This window comes from Tenrec ecaudatus, chromosome 4 (assembly GCF_050624435.1).
Source record: "Tenrec ecaudatus isolate mTenEca1 chromosome 4, mTenEca1.hap1, whole genome shotgun sequence".
Lineage (NCBI taxonomy): Eukaryota > Metazoa > Chordata > Mammalia > Afrosoricida > Tenrecidae > Tenrec > Tenrec ecaudatus.
The window spans coordinates 39501527-39524492 of NC_134533.1; the positions used below are offsets into that span (position 1 = coordinate 39501527).

Consider the following 22966-nt stretch of genomic DNA (forward strand, 5'->3'; position numbering starts at 1 on the left):
GGTGAATTATGAGAGTGACGAGTGCAACGAATGTATAAGGGTGCTTTGCTCAATTGATGTATGTACAGATTGTGATAAGAGCCTTATGAGCCCCAATAAAAAGATTTAAAAAAAAAGAAAGAAAAAAAGAAAATGATTAGGGCAAAGAATGTACGGATGTGCTTTATACAATTGATGTATGTATATGTATATGTATGGATTGTGATAAGAGTTGTATGAGCCCCTAATAAAATGTTTTAAAAATTAATTAATTTAAAAAAAAACAAAAACATATTCTTGAAGATCTTTAAATTGTCCAGTAAGTACATTCGAAACTTGAAGACTACAACCTAACAAAGGACATTACTTTGTGCTATACATCGACATTACTACCGTATTACTGTCTTAAAAGATGTGTATCCAGAAATATTTCCTTAATGTTTTTAATGCATATAAAGGTAGCGTATGCTATGAGCCAGCACAGACTGAGGTTCCAATGATCCGTTAGTTTGTTGGGAGTTATTATTTTCATCTATCTTCGATTTTTATCACTGTTTCCTTTGGACAGAAATAGACGAATAGTTGCACCTCCAATGGCTGCTCACAAGCTTTAAAGATCTCAGTCCGTAATCACCAAGGGAAGATGGAGGACACTGTCTTTGTGGACTGTACTGTCAGTTGACCTTGGTGCCCCCCAAGAATAAAATCCCAAGCCTCCAGGCCCAGAGATTCATTCCCTTAAGGTGTTTGGTTATGACTAAGACATTTTCATAACTTTGTCCCCTGTATGCTCCATCACACATTTAAAGTCTAAAAATGTTGATGTGTATTTGGCCCTAAATGAGGCAAACTAAGGAATATTTTTAAAAAGAGATGAATTCATCCCTTCATCTACTTGGTGAGTTGGTATGTGATTATGGGCTGTGTAAGTTGGATCTTATTAACCCAGAACTGTCTGTACTACTTGCATTGTAAACTGGAAAAAGAAATTCTCAGACTTGGGGCTGAGAGAGTGGGAGAAACGGATAAAGGATGTTTTGGGCTTTAGAAATTAATATAGTTTAAGCATCATGAAGAAATTGAAGCCAGGTGCACATAGCAATTTCAAACCCCTCTTTGTGGGCACTACACAAATTTATTGAGAATGAAGAGGATAAAGGAAGATGATTATCTTAAAGAACCATGTATATAGTCCTCAGAAATTGGAAGGACTAAATATTATTAACAGTAAGGCCTATTAAAAACCCATGTGGCCACAACAACACCCCACTACCTTTTATACCTTCCACCACGTTTCTGAGATAACTTCCACTGATTTCTACTACTACACCTAAGAGCAGGGGTCCTCAAACTTTTTAAACAGGGGGCCAGTTCAATGTCCCTCAGACCCATCGGAGGGCTGGACTATAGTTTAAAAAAAACGAAAACTATGAACAGATTCCTATGCACACTCCACATATCTTATTTTGAAGTAAAATAACAAATAGGGCAAAAACACCAGGCGGGCTGTAGTTTGAGGACACCTGCCTAAGTGTAGTCAATCATTTACACCAGGGGTTGAGAATCTTTTCTCTGTCAAAGGCCATTTGGATATTTATAACACATCATGTGCAGGCCATACAGAATTATCGACTTAAGTATTAGTCTGCTACATTTGGTCAAAGTGTAGTTTACTCACCTAATATGACAGCTAGAACAGCTTTCTTTTGATGAGGTGTGTGATGTTAGCTGGTATTGATTTGGGGTCCTTATAGGCCGGACATTCCCCACCTGACTTGAACAGTTGTGCTTCTGCACCCAATTGTTTACCATTTTTAAATCATTTGGCAAAAACTGTTAAGTTACTGGTTCCAAGGAATACAGGTGATTTGCCCTCTAAGGGAGACTATTTAAAATGTCATTCTTCTACCATTTTTTATCACAAAACAATTTATAATGTCATCTCCATGAAATACCTAAGTAACTTACTGCTAAATAGCTTGCATTTTATAAGACACTTACTCAACAACTGAACAATTAACTCACATTAACAAAAATGATGATGTTCATTGCAAGTTACTCCCTTCTGATTTTTACTTATAATAGTCTCAGATTTTTCCACAAAATTTCTCTTAATGAGCAAGTACACTTCTTGTAATCAAGATCATTGTTTCACAGAACAGTTTAAAGGCCTGTTTAAAGAACTGTTCCTAGCTCTCTTCTTTCCTGATGGGATAATTTTCTTCCAGCCATAGCTCAAGTACTTTATTTTTTTTTTCAAGAAACTAACATGGTATTAATCTATATTTAACCACTTATAGTCAAAATAGGCCCTCTAAATGCCCATTTAGTATTAAATAGTATTTTACACCCTCTAACGTTAAGAAAAAAAGCACCTTTCACATGCTTGCCTCAGATAGCATAGCTTTTCTTTAAAATTATGGAAGATAGTGTAACAACAGCATATAAACTTCCAATATAATTCTTTCCCATATGAAGGCATTCTATAATATTATCAGCATCGATGGAAAAAGACTCCTGATTTTCAATTTGATAAAAGCTTTTGAGGATACTTTATTCACAGTAAACAGCAATTTTCACATTTATAACTGCCAAAAAACAGAATAAATCTAATTCTTCTCGACTCCAGACCATCTCAAAGCAGCAGTGAAGTATTTAAATTGTCATTAGGAAAACACTAGAGGAAAAAAAAGGACTGAGAGACAAGAAAAACCTCAAAGACTACAAGATACAACTTAACTTAGAACTGAAGCCACTCTTGGAGGTGACTTTTCAGCCACATAATAGATTGGTTTGGAAGATACACAGTAACATTCATGAAGAACAGGCCACCTTAAACAATGATGTGCTACCAACCTGGTCAGCATTTACTCAAAAGCAAAGGTGAAAGGGCAAGATAGATTAACGGAAACAGAATGGAAATAATAAGAATGTTGATATATTGTTAAAATTGTAACCAATGTCACATTAGAATTTGTACAAAAATTATTCAATGGGAAGCTATTATGTTGTATAAAGCTATTTGATAAGTTGTTGAATAAAATATTAATCTGATATATAAACCCTTCCCTAATTCACAATAAAATCCTTTTTAAAAAATCTCAATAAAAACACAATAAAATATATAATTAAAATTTTTGATTCACAAGGATAAAAGTAATGTACTTTTATTAATAAGTTCCTATTAACACAATACTGCTGGGAAAAGTTGAATTAATTTCGGGGGATGAGGAGAGGTATATTCTGTAGTTATACCACCCTGGATGTGCCTGACCTTGTCAATTATCTTTATTTTTGTATAATAATTCATTAGGCAATACATGTAATACTATGTAAAATAAATGTCTTTCAGGATAATTCTGTACTATTCATATCTTTAAGGCATTGTAAAATATCTCAATTAGTAATTAAAGTATTCTCCCCCAGAATCTAGACACTAAATAAGCACTACATTCACAAAAAAAAATTTGAAATAAGCAAACAGTATTTACTAAATCAACATGTACTGTAAACTTTGCAGCCTACAATTTAGCAATATTTTATTCCAACAACTAATTATGTAGGAGGTGTTACATTAAAAGTCTTCTAAACTTGGTAAAGTACACATAAAAATGTGCCTCCTTAGAAAACTGGGTAAGGATTTTGGTTTCCAACTGTTTTGTGGCATGTTGAAAAATAGAGACTGCAGAAATGTTGTAATTGAAACTGGGAAACAGAATGTGAACTTTAGAAGCAGAAAAAGTGAAGAACTGGAAGCTCCTTTGACGATGGAGCTGACTAGATGAGACTTCGAAACAAACAGCAGTTTTCAGATCCCATCCTTCATACACTCTCTCCCAGCCCAACAGAAAACAAGAGGTTTACTCTGTTGGGACAGACAACCAAAAAGGTTCTGGATCCGGTTTGGTGCCTGGGGACATCAGGCATCAACCCTAAGGATGTGGGTGCAAGGGGGAGCACTAAAAGGGATGAAGTGCAAGTTGGAAACTGGCGCAGTACAGCAGAAGTTCCCATCTCCATCTGCAGGAGGTTAGAGGACTCTCTGGGAAATGGATACAGATGTAGACATTTGGGGTCATCCACCAAAATGATTGATCCTACCTGATGATCCGGAGCACCCTCTGCCATGCATATTAACTTCCCCATTGACTCATAACATTTCACTCTTAATTATCAACAAGTGACAACCATGGCAGAGAGTAAGAAGGTGGTGGGAGAAACTCAGACAGAAAAAAAATGAATATGAAAAAAGAAAATTTTAAGAAACTTCAATAATCTCAGAAAGACAATGTATCTCTAAAAGAGTGACAAATGTCTTAAATATCTAACATACACACAAAAAAGATAAAATGGTGAACTCGGAAATTACAATATAAGACTATCATTAAAAAAATACTGACTTGTTACTTCCTAGACACATTTTTAGTAGGAAGTGAATAAGGGTAACAGTTTTAATTGTGGAAGACAATTAAAAATATTGATGAAAGATGAGTGGGACCAACTTGTTTAAAAATATATAAAAGTTTAATGCTGATAAATAGGATAACATTATTTGCACTAAAATACTTGACAGTAACAAAAGAAGTTATGTTTCAGGACTCGTGCTAAAAGTAAAAAAAAACAAAAAACAACCCAACAACTTGAGTCCTCTAGTGAAAGTAGAAAATATCTTTCAAAACTGAAGGTAAGAAATGCTACAGGTTGAGGTAAATAAATCCAAATAGGTAGCTTCTAGCGGAAAGAATGAAGAACATCAGAAAGGGGATAGTGGCAGGTAACATAAAGGACTTACATATTCTGATATACATATACCTGCCCACCAAAAAATCTTTTAAACAACAATGGACCTGTGGCTCCCTTTTAAAAAAGAGCCACATGAGAACAGTCTCATATGCACGAAGAGGTAAGGGAACACAAAACTAGAATAGTAGAAATGCAAACTATGAGTTCATGAGTTGTGAAAAATGTACCCAGTGTCACTAAACCATCTTTGTAAAAAACTTTGGGAACTTAAGCTGCTGTGTAAGCTTCGACTGTGAAAACATAATAAAATACTATCTTTTAAAAAGTATACTGAACATGAATATTTAAAGTAGTATATTGTAAAGCTTTCAACACATGGAGTTAAAATATGGAAGTCAAAGCAAAGAAGGAAAGACAGGCTGTTCACACTGAAGTCTTCAGATTTTATTTTCAAGGCAAACTAGTATAACTTAAGAGATACATATTGCAATATCTAAAGTAATCATTAAAAGGGCATAATTAAAATTTCAAACAAGAGATGAAATGGATGACTTGCTTCACCTAAAAAATAAAGACTAACAAAGCAGATAGAATACCTCCAAAAAATGTAGATTTAAGCCTAAACATTGTTAATTATATTAACTATAAATGGACTAGGCATGCCACTAAAAAGGCAGAGATTGTTAGACAGCATTTTTAGAAAAAGAACCAAATACTACCAAACACCTAATGAAAGGTGTTTGTGCCTTAGACACTTTAAATACTGCTGAGATAAAATTTGAGTAAATGGAGAGATATAACATTCATAGGCAGAAGACTCAATATTGTTCAGATATCTATTGTACCAGTTGGATATATATTAAAATTCAAGGAGGATTCTTTTTTAAGTAGAAATTGACAAACTAATTCTAAAACTGCTATGGAAATGTAAGCAATTTCAATAACCAAATTAAACCTGAGAAGAAGGATAGGTTATAAATATAAACTGACTTGGAGAATGACTATAAAACTATAATAATCAAGAAAGAGGTATTGGCAAAAAGACAAATACATCAATAGGGTACAGAAATTTATTTACATTGCCAAGACATTCTGATACAGAAAGGAAAATCATTTCAACAAATGATATCCATGAGGGAAAAATAAAAATGTAATACCCCACCTCATATCACACCCACAAATTATAGGTCTAAGGTAAAAGCACACCATCAACCTTCTAGAGGAAAATGAAAGCGAATATTTTCAAGATATTCTTGGAGAGTATGTAGAAAAAAATCATAAAAGAAAAATGCGATAAATCGTATGCACTTCAAATTTTAAAAACTACCGTATATACTCAAATATAAGCTGACCCGAATATAAGCCAAGGTACCTAATTATTACCTGGGAAACAAAAAAAACTGATTGACTCGAGTATAAGCCTCGGGTGGAAAATGCAGAAACTATTGATGAGTTTCAATAATCAAAAGAAATGAAAATAAAATTACTGAAAATTGAGATATCAGTGAGGAGATGTATTTAAATATTTATTTTAAATAAAAACATAAATAAAAGGACAAGTCATTTAACATTAGTAAACCAGCACAGTAAGTGGAAAATAGGTTCAACAAAATCAATAAGGTATCAACGTGATACCTTAAGAGTTCTGTTCCCTGAGCTCAATCAGCAACCAAGCTAAAATGTAAGGAGTTAAAATCCTTCAAAACTGGATTCCTCATCATCATCATCATCCGTATCCCAATGCAGAGCTTCAGCTGGTGTGAGGTCATCATAGTCGCTGTTCTCGCTGGGGTACCACTGACCCATGTATAAGCCGAACCCTAGTTTTTCAGTACATTTTTTGTGTGCTAAAAAAAACTCGGCTTAATACGAGTATATATGATGTTTCAAAATTAAAAAAAAAACTCCTAATAATCAAAAATACACCATTACAAAGGCCCCAGAGTAGGAAAAAATATACAGAAAATGTATGTACAGAAATAAGAACTGAAACCCTACTTATATAAATGACTAACAATGACCATAAGAGATTTCTCTATACAAAGAATAGTGAAATGGTTCTCATGGTGATCCTCAGAAGCCACTGGTTGCTACTGGCATCTAAAGGAGCCCTCACCTGCTAACCAAAAGGTCAGTGGTTCTGATCCACTAGCTACTCCACAGGAGAAAATGTGGCAGTATGTATTGTGTACTACAATTACTATTCTCTATTTTACCTCTCTAGGTTCTATTATCCACTGCAATGGCTGCACAAAAATCACAGATAGAACTCTTACATTTCTAGTGTGTATGTAAAATGGTTCCTCCCCTTTGCTGCATGAGTTATATTATTACGTGTTGATGGCTTCCCGTTGTCTACAAAGCTCTGCACAATCTAGAACCACTGTACTTCATCAAGCTCATTCCCCAGTGAACTGATGACCTGTTATTAGGAAAACTTTCAATAACACCTCCTTTAATTTCCTGACAAAAATCTTTAGAACAACAACAACAAAAAATCTTTAGAACACTGAAATAGAAGAAATTCTAAGGTCATTTAGATCAACTTATTACTTAACGCAAGAATATTCGTACATTCCTCATGTTGAAACATCTAATGTTTCAACTCTCAGAATTAACACGAATAATTATAACACAATCTTATATAATTTCATATAAAGTAGAGAAACAACTAATGCGATGTAAGCAATAGTTTTCCACTTTTTGTAAAATGAGTTACCATATATACCCATGTATAAGCTGAGTTTTTCAGCACATTTTCTGTTTTCAGCACAAAAAAATGTGCTGAAAACCTGGGGTTCCACTTATACACAGGTCAGTGGTACCCCAGCAAGGTGTAACTACTCATGTGTAACATCTCGCAGGTGATTCATCTCGCAGGTGATTGCCGTTCCTCGCTGTTCATTCAAAGCCCCACTGACACTGCAGGGCTTTGAATATTTGTTTACTCACATCTAACCAATCAGAGCCGTCCTATGATGTGGACGGCTCCAATTCCCAGAAGCATCCATAGTGATTCACTTACGCTGGCAGCTGAACTGGTAAGAATGTGTCTGTAGCTGCGCTCCCTCTCTCCCCTCTGGTCTCTGTGTTAATTTACATCCTGCATTTCCCACCCTAGGCTTATACCCGAGTCAATCAGTTTTTCTGGTTCCTCAGGTAATAATTAGGTACCTCGGGTTATACTCGGGTCAGCTTATATGCGAGTGTATACGGTAACTTGCCACCTTTACTGAGCTGCCAACATTGGTTTAATAAATTAACAGAAAAACAAATGTGCTCAGAAAAATGATGCAACAGTTTAGCAACTTTTTACACATTTACTACAAATCATTTCAATTAAAGAATGGGCTCTATTAAGATCATATTATGTCTAACATGGAGGTGATCCAATTGCCTACATATAATTGAGAATGTTCAGAAAGACAAATACATCAATTTGTTTTCAGATTGTATATGTAAACCTGAAAGCATGCAGAAAAGATCCAATAGTTTTACTTGTTTTAGATGAGTGATTCAAAATTAATGATAAATGTAAAACAAAAAAGAATGGACTCATCTGAAAAACAGTAATCTCAATCAGTATTATCCCAGACATAAAATGTGAGTTATAAATGCAAGCCACATATGCAATATTCAAAATAAGTAGAGAAGTGAACTTTGAACATGTATATTATGTATACAGTGTGTGTGTGTGTATATGCGCTTTAAGTACATCCAATGTAAAATAGTATATTCAAAATATTATCATTTCAACATGGAGTCTATAGACATTATTGAAATTGTTTACATTCCATACGAAGTCTCCAAAACCTGGTGTGAATTTTACACTCGCCACACGTTTACATTTGGACTAGTCACATTTCAAGTGCTCTATAGCACGTGTCGAACCCTGGTGGAGTAGGGGTTACATGTTGGGCTCTACCGGTAAGGTCAGCTGTTTGAAATCAACAGCTACTTGACTGGAGAAAAACTAGGCTTTCCGTCAAGTTTTACAGCCTCAGAAACTCACAGGGGTAGTTCTACCCTGTCCCATAGGGTCACTACGATTCGGCACTGACAGAATGGCATTTATTTTAGGGGGTGGTGGTGTTGGTGATGACCACATGTGGCTAGTGGCAAGTGGGTGTTAACACTGCTTATTACGTGCCACTCTTCAAAGCATATTACATGGATTATTTCATTTAAGCTCCTCACAACACTAAAGAATTTTATATGAAAACAACTGAGGCAGAGAAAATAAATGTGTGCACATTCTCACAGCTAATTACTAGTAGAGTCAGGATTCAAACTCAAATCAGTCATGTCTCAGATTTCCTGTTCCTAACCAAATGCAACCTCCCTTCATTTTGTTGTTTTATTCCATGATTACAGAAACTTTCTATCAAACTCTGAGCCCTGCCACTAGTAACATTTTGGAGTAACTGAAATTTATGGTCATATTCACAAGCTATTTTTTAACCTCCCTGACTTAATACCTAAGATAAAAAACACTTACCATTAAAATGAGTTTTTGATACTTTTGTTTTAGGTCTGACACACTCGTAGAAGGGTCTGCGCCTAGAATGCTGTACCAGTCCTTTCTGGGTATCTGCTCAAATGCCATCATCCATGAAAACAAACTGTCTTTTCTCGGGTCAGCTGAATAAAAATATTGATAATTCATTAATTTTCATTTATGTACAAACTAAGCAAACACTGCTTTTCTAAATCCCACAATATTTAGTTGAGAAAAATAATCATTTTAACCGCAAACCTGACGCGGCACATTTTTTTTTCCTTTCAAGTAGTTCCAATAATTTCATGTTTAGGTTACACATTCTAAGACATATTATTAAATGAATAAGCATTCAACAGCATCTAAGCATTAAACATTTAATAATATTAAATTAGCAAGCATCCAACAGCATACAAGAAGGGAAGTCCCGCACACATCACTTCTTGTTGCCACCCACTGGTTGCCCATGTAGAGAGAGCGTATGTGGCACAGTGGAAAGGGGGTTCATTGATTTTCCAAGACGGCAAATCTTTACTGGACCAGGCAGCCTCATCGTTCTCCTGCGGAACAGTCTGGGGCTTTGAACAGCCAACCTTGCGGTTACCAGCCCCAAAGCTTAGACACCAGGACTCCTTATTACACACACTCACTAGAGGCGCTTAAAATGAAAAGCGAACAAAACACCACAGATTAAAATCAATTAGAAGGCATTACCTCGAAATTTCTCCTGCACATCTCCCCGTCCCACAGAAGAGACGAAGCCAACAAGTGCCCGGTTCCAGGTGAGGTGCTCAGGTCCCGCTAACTGTCCGTCGCGACGCCCCCAAAGCCCTCCCGGCTGCAGAAAAGGCTCCCCCAGGCGCCCGGGCAGAGGCTTCGCACGGCTGAGGGCCCAGCCTTGCAGAGCGGACGGCGGCGCCCTGACCCCGGCGCTTTCTCCCTCCCAGCACCAGCCAGTACCCGGCAACACACTCACGGGCCCTCAGCGCCCACCCCACGCCGGCTCCAGGGCAGCCAGGAAGCCGGCTCGTCCTTCCGCCGGAAGCCACTGCGCCGACGTGCCGACGTCTTTCGCTGAGCCCGAGGGGCGGAGCTTTGGGCCCGAAGGGACGCTCCGCCCTGAGCGACGCCGTCGCCATGGTAACCAACCCACGCTGGGACGCTGAGTTTGACTGCGGTAAGAGTTCCAAAAGTGGAGAACTGCGTTTCTCGCCTCCTTGGTTTTCTTTCCCTTTTTTTCTCGTGCACCCCTCAACCCTTCCTCGGCCTCCCCCGAAAGCCGCCGCCGCCCGGGCCCCTCCGTCTTACTCTCAGGCCTTCTGTGGCGGATGGCTGTGCTTGGGAAGCCCGTGAGGCGGTGTGGGGAGGGCGGAGAGCTCTGACCCTGCCTGGTGCCGACGCTTCCCTTAGAAGGGTCGCATTGGAAAAGGCAGAGGATTAAAACACACACCGTCCTGAACCCCACCCCCGTTCTCTTTTTCTTTTATTGCGAAGGGTGTTCAACTTAATTATTTCTTTTAGACTTGGAACGATACAGAACTTTCAAACTCTGCTGCCTCATACCACTTTCTCTTCCAACCAGTGAGGCGGGTAAGGTGGATGTTATTGCAGGTGAGGCAAACCAAGGATCAAGGCCAAATTGTTCGTTGAACAGCGAACCAGCCCTGAGCAAGTCTCCATACTCCTAGGCCAGCTAAGCTACCTGTCGAGCGAGCGTCCCGAAACATCAGATTCTACTGCACCCTTTGAGGCAGTTTTCCACTGCCTCCTGAGTTTGCCACTACCATTCCAAAGGGCACTGTGTAGCTTTTATACATGGAGGTAGTTTCTACCTCTGTGCTTTTTCTTTGACATTTACCTCTGTTGATTACATTGTACCCAGGGGTGAACGCTATTATTTCTCTTTACTTCTTGGTAACGTGATTTACTTTCGTTTGCGGGAATATGCGAAGTTAAGGTGGTTTTGTTGGCGTTATCATTTAGGTTTGCTCTTTTTCAAGCAGTTGTTAGATCGAGAAGCAATCAAAGTAAACAGCACAAACATGAAATAGCTTAATATTATCAATTATTTAATGATGGTACAAACTATGTAAAATAACTGAATCATAAAGAGAAATGAAGCCCTGTTGTAACAGATGAATCGTGAAAATACTGTGTATATAAATTAAGCCACTCACAAAAAGGCAGATACTGTTTGATTCCACTTAGAAGAACCCTAAGAGCCTTGGCGGTATCATGTTTACAGGTTGGGCTGTGATTCACCTGGTTGACAGCCAATCAGTGGGTGAAAGACTGGGCGGTCCACACCAATACATCAGAGGCGTTACTAGCTTGTTAGTACTAGTGGCAAGAGGTGAGGCTGAAAGGGAGATTGCTAGCTTTGGCAGTGGATAAGGGTGATGATTGTAATCAATGTCATTCAATGCTACATGTTTAAAAAAAAAGGTAAAATGGCTACATAGTCTAAAAAATCTTAAACTCATAAATATTAAAAATAATAAAAATGGAAAAAATGTGCAGCAGTGCTACAAGCAGAAGTTTAAAAGAAAAAAATGTAGATTATGGGTCAGGTACACACTACTTATGTCATTTGATTTCTTCTTCTTTGTTACTAAATAATTTTATTGGGCGATCTTACAGCTCTTATAACAATTCATACATCAATTATATCAAACACATTTATGTTGTCATCATTTTCAAAACATTTACTTACTGCTTGAGCCCTTGGTATTAGCTCTTCATTTTTCCTTCTCTCCCCCACCTTTCCACCCTCACAGATCCCTGATACATTATAAATTACTATTATTTTCATATCTTACACTGTCTGCTGTCTCCCTTTGTCCATCTTTCTGTTGTTCATCCCCCTGAGAGTGTATGAATACGTCAATCATTGTAGTCAGTTCCCCATTTCTCCCCCTCTCCCCCCCCTTACCTTCTCCCTCCCTTCATGGTATCCGCAATTCCCATTACTCTTTCTGAGGGGTTTGTCTCTCCTGGATTATGTGTGTTAAGAGCTCTTATCTGTACCAGTTTAGCCGGATTTGTAAGGTAGAACTGGGGTCATGATAGTGATGGGGAGGAAGCATTAAAGAACTAGAGGAACGTTGTGTGTTCCATTGATGCTATGCTGCACCCTGACTTACTTGTCCCTTCCTTGTGACTCTTCTGTGAGGAGACGGACAGTTGTCTACAGCCGGGCTTTGGGTCTCCTCTCTTGACCTCCATCATTTGCATCAATATGTTTGCTTGTTCTGGGTCTTCTGATGCCTGATACCTGATCTCATGGACACCTCATGATCACACAGACTGGTGTGCTTCTTCCATGCGGGCTTGTTGCTTCTCTGATAGATGGCCACTTGTTTAACTTCAAGCCTTTAAGACCGTGGATGTTATACCTTTTAATAGCCAGGCACTATCAGCTTTCTTCACCATATTTGCTTATGCATCCATTTTGACTTCAGCAATCATGTCCGGAAGGTAAGCATTACAGAATGCCAGGTTATTAGAGCAAAGTGTTCTTACATCGAGGGAGTACTTGAGTAGAGACCGAGTGCCTGTCTGCTACCTTAATACTTGACATTTAAATATATGTGCATAGCCCTATATCCCTATTTATATATTAAAATATGTGCATGCCTATATTTGTACCTCTATAAATGTCTTTTACCATCTAGCTCTTTCCTCTATTTTATTTTATTTTCCTTTCCGTCATTTGATTTCTTGATTGTGGCTTCCATGAGTGTTGATTGTGGATCTGTGTAAAATGAAATCCTTGATAACTTGAACATATTCTCTGTTTATCATTATGTTGCTTATTGGTTCAGTGATGAGTATTTTTGTTTTCCTTACAGAAAGGTGTAGTTCAAGGTCTTCAGAAAGCAAGGTTGTATCATCCGTATAGCTCAGATTGGTTTTGAGCCTTGTTCCAATTCTACATTCCAATGCTACATTCTTCTTCATTTAGTTCAGCTTTTTAGATTATTTGATCAGCATATCGATTGTATACGTATGGTAAAGTGCTGCAACCTTGATGTAGACCGTTTCCTAATTTTTAAACCACTCATTCAAACGACTGCCACTTTATTGGTCTATTTACACATACTTCATTACAGAATGAAGTATTCTGGAATTACTATTCTTTGAAATGTTATCTATTTTTGTTATGATTGATACATTCAAGAACACACAGGTAAACATTTTTCTGGAATTCTCTGCTTTCTTTCAAGATCTATCTGATAGCAGCAATGATATCTCTTATTCCTTATCCTCTTCTGAGACTGACTTGAATTTCTTGCATCTCCCTGTCAATAATTTTCTTTTGAATTAGCTTTCTCTGTAATTATTGTCTGAATCAATGACAGTGATAATTTTTGCCTTTTTGGGTCACCTTCCTTTGGAATGAGCACACATTTATTTCTCTTCCAATTGCTTAGCCAGCTGTCTTGGTCTTCTGAATGTCTTTGGTCATTAGTTTTCAATCCTTCTAATTCAGTGGTTCTCAACCTTCCTAATGCGGTGACCCTTTAATACAGTTCCTCATGTTGTGGTGACCCACAACCATAAAAGTATTTTCATTGCCACTTCATAACTGTAATTTTGCTACTGTTATGAATCGGGCGACCCTGCAAAAGGGTCATTCAACCCTGATAGGGGTCATGACCCACAGGTTGAGAACTGCTGTAAATTTAATCTGTTCTTTAAATGGTCTCTAAATTCATGTGGAGTATAATTAAGACTGCATTTTGGCTCTCCTAGACTTGTTTTAATTTTCTTCAGTTTCAACTTGAACTTACATATAAACAATTGATGACCTTGGCATTTGTCTGTCACTTGATATTGAGCTTCTCCATAGTCTCTTTCCACAGATGTAGTCAGTTTTATTCATATTTTATCTGGTGAGATTCAAGTGTATAGCCATTTTTTATATTGTTGAAAAAAGGTATTGGCAAAAAATGCCTTTTAGCATTTCCCCCATGCTATTTCCAGCAGCATTTCTGTCACCAAGATCCTATTTCCAATGATGGATCTTTCCACTTGCTTTGCAGCTTTTGCATTCCAGTCAAGAGCATTTATCAAAGCATCTTGATTGCATGATTAGTCAATTTCAGATTATAGACACTGATCAAAATCATCCATTTTGAAATTTTTGGTTTCAGTGGTTGATGAATAAATTTGGATGATGGTCATATTCAGTAATCTTCTTTGTACCCAAATCCATGAAACTACTGCCATTGGGTAGACTCTTGGCTGTATAGCAACTTTATAAAACAAAATAGAAATGCTCCTGAGGGTTCAAGACTATAAATACTTACAAGAGCAGACAGCCTCCTATTTCTCCCATAGAGTGGCTGGTAGGTTTGAAGCACTGACCTTGCAGTCAGCAGCCCGTCATGATATTATCCTATCACTGACATCATTGTACTTCAGAATAGATCATGACATGTTCTTTTTGACAATGAATGTAAAACCATTTCTCTTCAATTGGACCTTCCCAGTTTATGGAGTCATATGATTGTCCTATTCAAAGTGGCCAACACCAGTTCATTTCAGCTCATTAATTCCTCGGATATTGATCTAGAAACTATAATCAAAAGTAAACAGTGAGTCAAATTGCATTCCCATAGGTTATTCTTGGATGGGGCTATATCTTCTATAGGACAAGAGAAAGGACAAGTAATTCCACATTACCTTATTTTCAAGTTATAGATATTTTTTCTTAACAAAATCCAACTTTCATGTAATGCTTTAAAATAATGTTTATCACTTCCTGAATGCATCATTGAATTACAGGTTGCCATAATCACTATATCAACAGGACGTCTTGGATTAAGGCTAAGGGTTAGTATTCCACTATATAGAAATTCCATAATTTGTCCGTTACCAGTCAATGGATATTTGAATTGAATTGAGTTTATATTATAAATAAAGCTGCTGTGAACATGCCTTTACAAGACTTTGTGTGGATATAGATGATCATGTCTCTTGAGTAAATATCTTTGGAATTTCCAGTCATTCGGTATAAGTAGTTCAAATACTGTGTTCTAATGTGGCTATACCCTTTTCATTCACATCAGAAATATGTCAATTACATTAGTTATTCCACATCCTCAGTAACATTGGGTATGGTTATTCTTTTTCATTTTAGTCATTCAAATTGATAGCCTATATCACTGTGATTTGAATGTGCATTTTTCCCTCATGACTAATAATATTGAACATCTTGTCATGTGCTCTTTGACCACCCATGTATTTTCTTTGGTGAAATGATTACTAAAATGTTTTACTCATTTTCATTTTTTGGAATGTTGGCTTTGTTGTTTCTAAATTGTGGTACATTTAGTGAATAAACCATTTTCTATTTCCATATTTTACATGTATAATCCAGTGATATCAATCATATTCATCTTATTGTTGAAATATCACCATTGTTATTGAACTTTAGGATTACTTTTTATGTTCTGAATATAAACCCTTTTATAGATATTAATCTTGCCAATATTTCTATCCTAGTCAATAACTTGTCCTTTTGTTTTTAAACTGACTTTTGAAGGTCAAATTTTATTTTTATTTGTTAATTTTATTTATTTTTGTAAATAAATAAGGATTGTGAAAACCTTACCATGATGTCTTATGATGATGGTCTCATACAATACTTGTTCTTTTATAATTAATTAATTTCACAACTCATAATGTCCTTCAGGTTTATCCATGTTATGAGGGGATTTTCAGATGCAACATTTATTTTTTAACATTGCATTATATTTCATTGTGTGTCTGTACCAAAGTTTATTTTCCATCCTTCCATTCTTGTTATTTTTGGGGTGTTTTCTGATCACCTAAAGAACTCTTTACCTAGTTTTGTCTTATCTTTTATGAAAATGAAGACTCTGCTTAGTCATTCAGCTCCATCAGTCCTCCTGACGTGACTCACAGATATTGTCAAAAGCCCCAGAGATCCTTTGCGGGGGATTTCAATCACATCAATGTAGAATTCAGTCTACTTGGAAAGAAAAGGAAGAGGCTTTGCATTGAAAAGTGGTGCAGAAAGAGGAAAGAACTATCTAAATTTTGTACTATCTCTAATCATGTATAGAATATGATCACGATGTCACACGGAGCTTCAGCTACAAACTATGTATGCTCACTTCCCATCAATGTAGTTATTCAGGAGAGCAGGTCTCGTGTTGAAATCTGTAACTTAGTGGATGAAAAATGCATAGGTAGGGTTAAGGTGAGGACAGGTGTTGCTTGCTTAGCGTTTTAAACCCAGGAAGATGAATTCATTTTTGAAGGAAATAGCATTGATCTTGTATCAAATTCAGCTGTTTTGATTCAACAAGCCATGACAGTTAAAAAGAAGGACACTGGAAAATTTTAGATGGTGTCTATGTATTTTCAAAAAGAATGGTTCTAAAAAAAGAATGGTTCAACAGGCTGATAAGTAAGATCTAAGAGTTTTTCCCCTAGAGCAGTGATTCTCAACCTTCCTAATGCTGCGGCCCTTTAATACAGTTCCTCATGTTGTGGTGACCCCCAAACCATAAATTTTTCATTGCTACTTCATAACTGTAATTTTGCTACTGTTATGAATTCGGCAACTTGTGAAAGGGTCGTTTGACTTCTAAAGGAGTCACAACCCACAGTTTGAGAACTGCTGCTCTAGAGAAATGAGGACAGATGATTCCCAAGATATATCAGTGATATTTTGATGCAGAGGGGTCTAGGGGAGGAGATGAGTCCGTCAGAATGCGATGCAGCACCAAGGAGGAATACAGCTTTCCTCTAGTTCCTAAATGCTTCCCCCACTCCACCCCACCCCACTATCATGATCCGAATTCTACCTTGCAAGTCTGGATAGAGCAAAGGATGTACACTGGTGCAGAAAAGAGCTGGAGACACAGGGAATCCAGGGTGGATGATACCTTCAGGACCAGGGGTGTGAGTGGTGATACTGGGAGGGTAGAAGGAGAGTAGGTTGGAAAGAGGGAACCAATTATAAGGATCTACATATGACCTCCTCCCTGGGGGGGCGGACAACAGAAAAGGGGGTGAAGGGAGATGTCGGACAGGGAAAGATATGACAGAATAATAATTTATAAATTATCGAGGGCTCATGAGGGAGGGGGGAGCGGGGAGGGAGAGGGCTTAAGTGGAGAGCAAATGCTTTGAAAATGATGAGGGCAATGAATGTACAAATGTGCTTTACACAATTGATGTATGGGTTGTGATAAGAGTTGTATGGGCCCCTAATAAAATGTTTAAAAAATTAATAAAATATTCTCATCAAGGAAAAAAGAACCTTCCTAGATTAAGCTTGTTAGTTTTCTCTCAACCAGAAGCCCTGGTGGCAAGGTGAGTTATGTGTTGGGCTTCTAAAAGGTCTGCAGTTCAAAACCACCAGCTGCTCCTTGGGAGAAAGATGAGGTTTTCAACTCCCATAAAGAGTTAGTCTCAGAAACACACAGAGACACTTTTACTCTGTTCTGTAGGGTCTCTATGAGTCAGAACCAATGATTCAAGATTGACGCTAAGGCAGTAAGTTTGAGTTTTCTCTCATTTATTCTAGAAGTGTTAAGTTTCAGCTATGCAACATAAGTCCGTGATCTATTTTCCACTTAAAATTAAATGCTGAGCAATGGAATGAGTTCAATTAATTTCTTTGGACATGGCTATGTAATAGTTCCATCCTCATTTATTGCTGATGTCAGATGAATCTTGGCTGAAGGTAGAGAATGCCAGAAAGATGTCTGTCTGTGCTTCATTGAGTTTGCAACGGCCTTTCACTGTGTGGATCATAAAGAGGTATAGAAAACCTTGTGAATAGTTGGAACTCCAGAAGTTCATTTTGTTCACATGGAACCTGTACATAAATCAAGAAGCAGATCTTTGAATGAATCCAGGGGGATACTTCCTGGTTTAAAATCAGGAATGATGTATCTCAGGGTTGTATCCTTTCATCACTCTTATTCCATCTGTATGCTGAGCAAAAAATCGGAGAAGCTGGATTTGATGAAGAAGAACACAACACCAAATTGGAACAAGGCTCAGCAACAATTTGAAATATACAGATAATACAGATTTTGTGCTAGAAGTGAAGAGAACTTAAAGGCACTGCTGAAGAACAAAGACTATTGCCTTCACTATGGATTGTACCTCCATATAAAGAAAACATACAATTATCATAACTGGTTCACAAAGTGACATCATGACACAAAAACCTAAGAGTGATGTTATCAAGAATTTAATTTACTTGGCTCCACAATCTATGCCCATGGAATCTGCAGTGGAGCAAATAAGTAACTATTGCATTGGGCAATCTGCTGCAAAATAAATAAATAAATTCTTTAAAAGGAAAAGATGTTACTTTAGACATTAAGGAATGCCTGAAAAGTCATAATATTTTAATCATATGTTCATGTAAAAACTGGACATGAGGAAGGCGGAGGAAAAATTGATACCTTTGAATTATGGTGCTGGTGAAGAATATTAAATATACTGCCACAATGAATACATCTGTGCTGGAAGAACTACAATTAGAAAGCTCCGTAGCAGCATGATGGTGAGTTCATCAAGTAGGACAAGTCCTTGTGCAAGAACATCATGCCTCATACAGTGGGTGAGTGGCAAGGAGGAAGATGCCCCCTGAATTGGATTGATAGAGTGACTGCAGTGATGGGCTCTAACACAGAAAAGGTGTTAGGATGACGCAGGACTGGACAGTGTTTTGTTGGTTCTGTTGTGCACAAAGTCACTATGAATCTGAACTGATTTAAAAGCACCTAATAACAAAATAACAAACATGTGGGATATGTATATTTATATCCTGTAATTTGTGTGCATAAAATATTCTCTATTTTAATTTTTCTTAAATGCAGTTTTTTTGTTAAAAGTTTTTTTTGTCATGTAATTGACTAACAGTGGAAAGGTTAATATGAATGATCATGACGTGTTAATATGTGTTAAACAGTTGATAGGAAGTCTGTTTAAGTCAATTAGAGAGTATAATGAAGATGTTTCCAGGGTGTTATGGAACCTTTTGAAGTGACCTTGGAATTCACCCATCTATATCAACCATAGTACTTGGCTAAACATGTCATTGAATGTGAAATTTATGCAGCTTCTAATAGGATGAATAGGTATATATGTTTAAAGGTTTACCAAGTTTACAAAGTTTAACTTCCTTTATAGGGAATTAAATTTATGGTATAATTCATTAGCAAAATGAAAAGCGTAATTAATAGCATTGTATTCTTTGCAACTTTCAGAAATTTTCTCCTAAAGTAAATATAACTAGATTATATCACATTTTCTGTTTGATTTTGCATATTTATTTTTCTGTTTTAAAATATGATTGTTATTACCTTAAGTTGTAAATGCGAAGCATCTCTCATCAAATGGTAACACCAATGAAGACAAACAAAATTCACTATGGTTATCTTAAGCAATTATTTGCTTTCCCTCACCAAGAATACTGGAGTCAAATTATCAACAATTTCATTGTTGCTTGCTACCTTTGAAAATTTCAAATTAGTTATTTGGCACAATTACTGTTACGCTCATTTTTAATAGTTGAATGTAATTTCTGTATTGTGATATGTATTATTTGGAATGAGTGAAACATTGGCATTTCAGCAATTCAAATCCATAAAAAATATGAGATAAAAAATAAAAACATAAAATGTATTCTTTACTTAATATTGTGGATATTATACTGCTATTTTTTATCACTGTGTCAGTTTAGTAGTAATAAACACATTTAGCATTTAGATTTCTTGCAACCTTTCAGTCTAATTATTTAGAGACTGATGGAAAATAAGTTTTATATGCTAAAGAGATTTCTGAAATGATGGATTAAATGCCAAAATAATGAAATTACATAGCTTAAAAAATATACAAAAAATAAATGTTTTCTGATGAATTTCCACCAAAAAGTCATTTTAAAAAAATATTTTAAGTAATTCATACTATTACTTTTTAATCTATTGGAAAACTACCATGAGTACAGTCTTTTGTAGCTCATTAGCAATTTCTTTAATGAGTTTTTTTGTGTGTGATAGATAGTTAAAGTAACAGACAAATGACAGATTGTTTGCCTTTAATGATTTCCCTGTTTCAGGCCCATTACAAAGCAATTAGAAATCTGACAGCATTTTCACTCTGCATTACTGATCATCTAAAGTGATGTGGAATGAGAGGTGATGAATATTAATTGTATATTTTCATATGATTATCATAAATTATTACCTTGTCTGATGTGCTGCAGGTGAAGCAGGAACATTAGAGAAAGGCAGTCAGATCTATTAATTTGAAAGACTATATGGTTTTTATCTTTGTCTGTAGTATAAATCCTGGTCTGCAGTGTGATTCTCTATGAATATTTCTCTATGAATAGTCAATTAATTATTTTTGTTTTCATCTAATTTTGGGATAACTATTAAGTGTGTTTTCTTTCAAATGAGTCCAGGAAAAAGACACATTATTCAATAGAGCAATTCACAGACCTGTATTTCAGTTCAGGATTTTACAAAACTAATTTAGAAAATGATACACCAGTGAATAAATATATATTTCCAGTTCATAGTATAGGACAGGGTAGAGCTCCCCCTCCCCCTCCTGGGTTTCCAAGACTGTAACCCTTTACAGAAGTAGAAACCCTTGTCTTTCTCCTGTGAAGCAGCTGGTGGTTTTGAACTGCTGACCTGTGGTTTGGAGCCCAATGCAAGCCCTACACTACCAGGGCTCCAAGAGATACACATGCACACACACACAACTCACTCATTATTAGTTGCATTGTATTGGTGCTGACTCGTGGCAAATTTATATGAGGCAAGTCAAAATATATAGCTACAAAATCATAAAAACTTGTATGAGACCCCAATAAAATAATTTTTAGAAATCAGGATATGAAGTTATTGTTTCTCAATATATCTTTCATCTATACACTTCTGAAGGCAATGATTCTATCTCTCTAACACTTCTCTATGAATCCCTAGTGTCACAGGGGGTTAAGCATGAGGCTGCTTAACACAAGGTCTGCAGTTCAAACCCACTAGCTGCTCTGTCGGATAAAGATAAGGTCTCTGTTTTAATAAAGATTTACACTCTGCAAAGCTACTATTCTGCCTTATAGGATAACTGTGAGTCAGACTTGATTACACAGTAATGGTAATTCTTCCTCAAAGATTTATGGAAATGAGTTTTTTGGGTTTTTTTTTTTGAAAGGGACTCAAAAGGTATCCCTTTTAAGTACTTTCTATGTTCTTTGAGTTTTGGGAACTAAAAACATAAAGGGGCAAGATCAGGGTTATAGGATGAATGGGGTAAGGTATCACAATGAAATTTTCATAAGACAGTTTTATTCTCAATGAACTACCTGGTGCATTATAATAATGGAAGAAAAGTCCTGGATATAACATTCCTATTCTTTTTCTCACAACGCAGTCTACAATGTCTAAAACATCTTCCTTTGAAGCGTGGTGTCCACCCACCCAAGGACAAGGGAACAACAAGTGATCTAAAATGGATGGCATGGAGGGTATAGGATGCCTGGTGGGGCTTGAGCAAGGGCAATGTAGCCAAGAGGAATTACTGAAACCGAATGAAGGCCGAGCATGATAGTGGGACAAGAGGAAAGTAAAAGAAAATAGAGGGAAGAAGTTGGAGGCAAAAATCATTTATAGAGGTGTAAATATAGGCATGTATATATGTAAGTATATATATGACAATGGGGAAATAGATCTATGTACATATATTTATAGGTTTAGTATTAAGGAAGCAGATGGACATTGGGCATCTACTCAAGTACTCCCTTAATACAAGAACACTTGGTTCTAATAATCCAACATTCTGAGATGCTCACCATCCTGACACGACCGCTGAAGACGAATGAGTACATAAGCAGATGTGGTGAAGAAAGCTGATGATACCCAACTATCAAAAGATATAGCACCTGGGGTCTTAAAGGCTTGAAGATAAACAAGTGGCCATCTAGCTGAGGAGCAACAAAGCCCACATGGAAGCACACCAGCCTGTGTGATCATGAGGTGTTGATGGGATCAGGTGTCAGGCATCAAAGACCCAGAACAACAAATCATATTGATGTGAATGAAGGGGAGTGCAGAGTAGAGACCCAAAGCCCATCTGTAGACCTGAAGAGATGAGCCTGTCTGGGTGCAGTATAGCACTGAAAAAACATATAACTTTCCTCTAGTTCTTTAATGCTTCCTCCCCTCCCCGACTATCATGACCCCAATTCTACCTTACAAATCTGGCTACACCATAGCATGTACACTAGTACAGATAAGAGCTTGCGGTTCAGGAAACTCAAGACTGATAAACCCCTCAGGACAAATAATGAGAGTACTGATACTAGGAGGGTTAGGGGAAGGTGGGGGAAGAAAGGAGTAACCGATCACAGTGATCTACTTATAACCCCCTATCTGGGGGACGGACAATAGAAAAATGGGTGAAGGGGACATCAGTCAGTGTAAGACAAGAAAAAAAGTAATTTATAAATTATCAAGGGTTCATGAGGGAGGTTGGGGGAGGGGAAATGAGCTGATACCAAGGGCTCAAATAGAAAATGTTTTGAAAATGATGATGGCAACATATGTACAAATGTGCTCGACACATGATGCATGGATAGATTGTGATAAGAGATATATGAACCCCCAATAAAATGAGTTTTTAAATAACAAGAAACATCTTCCGTTGTTAGATTTCAGGAAGTGGAATAAAGACCCATGA

At 36.9% G+C, this 22966-nt stretch overlaps 1 protein-coding gene across 2 annotated transcripts in view; it reads right to left on the reverse strand.

Moving 5' to 3' along the window:
* Nucleotides 1-10257, reverse strand: part of DNAJC24 (DnaJ heat shock protein family (Hsp40) member C24) — a 63859-nt gene extending 53602 nt beyond the window's left edge. The window contains exons 1-2 of one of the 2 annotated variants that reach the window (XM_075545951.1): nt 9935-10257; nt 9221-9363 (exon numbers count right to left, since the gene is read on the reverse strand). In XM_075545951.1, the coding sequence (XP_075402066.1) occupies nt 9221-9331 (111 nt within the window). In that variant the 5' untranslated portion in view covers nt 9332-9363; nt 9935-10257. The remainder of the gene's footprint in view (nt 1-9220; nt 9364-9934) is intronic. The other variant, XM_075545953.1, reaches the window with a different exon arrangement.
* Nucleotides 10258-22966: the final 12709 nt, after the last annotated feature.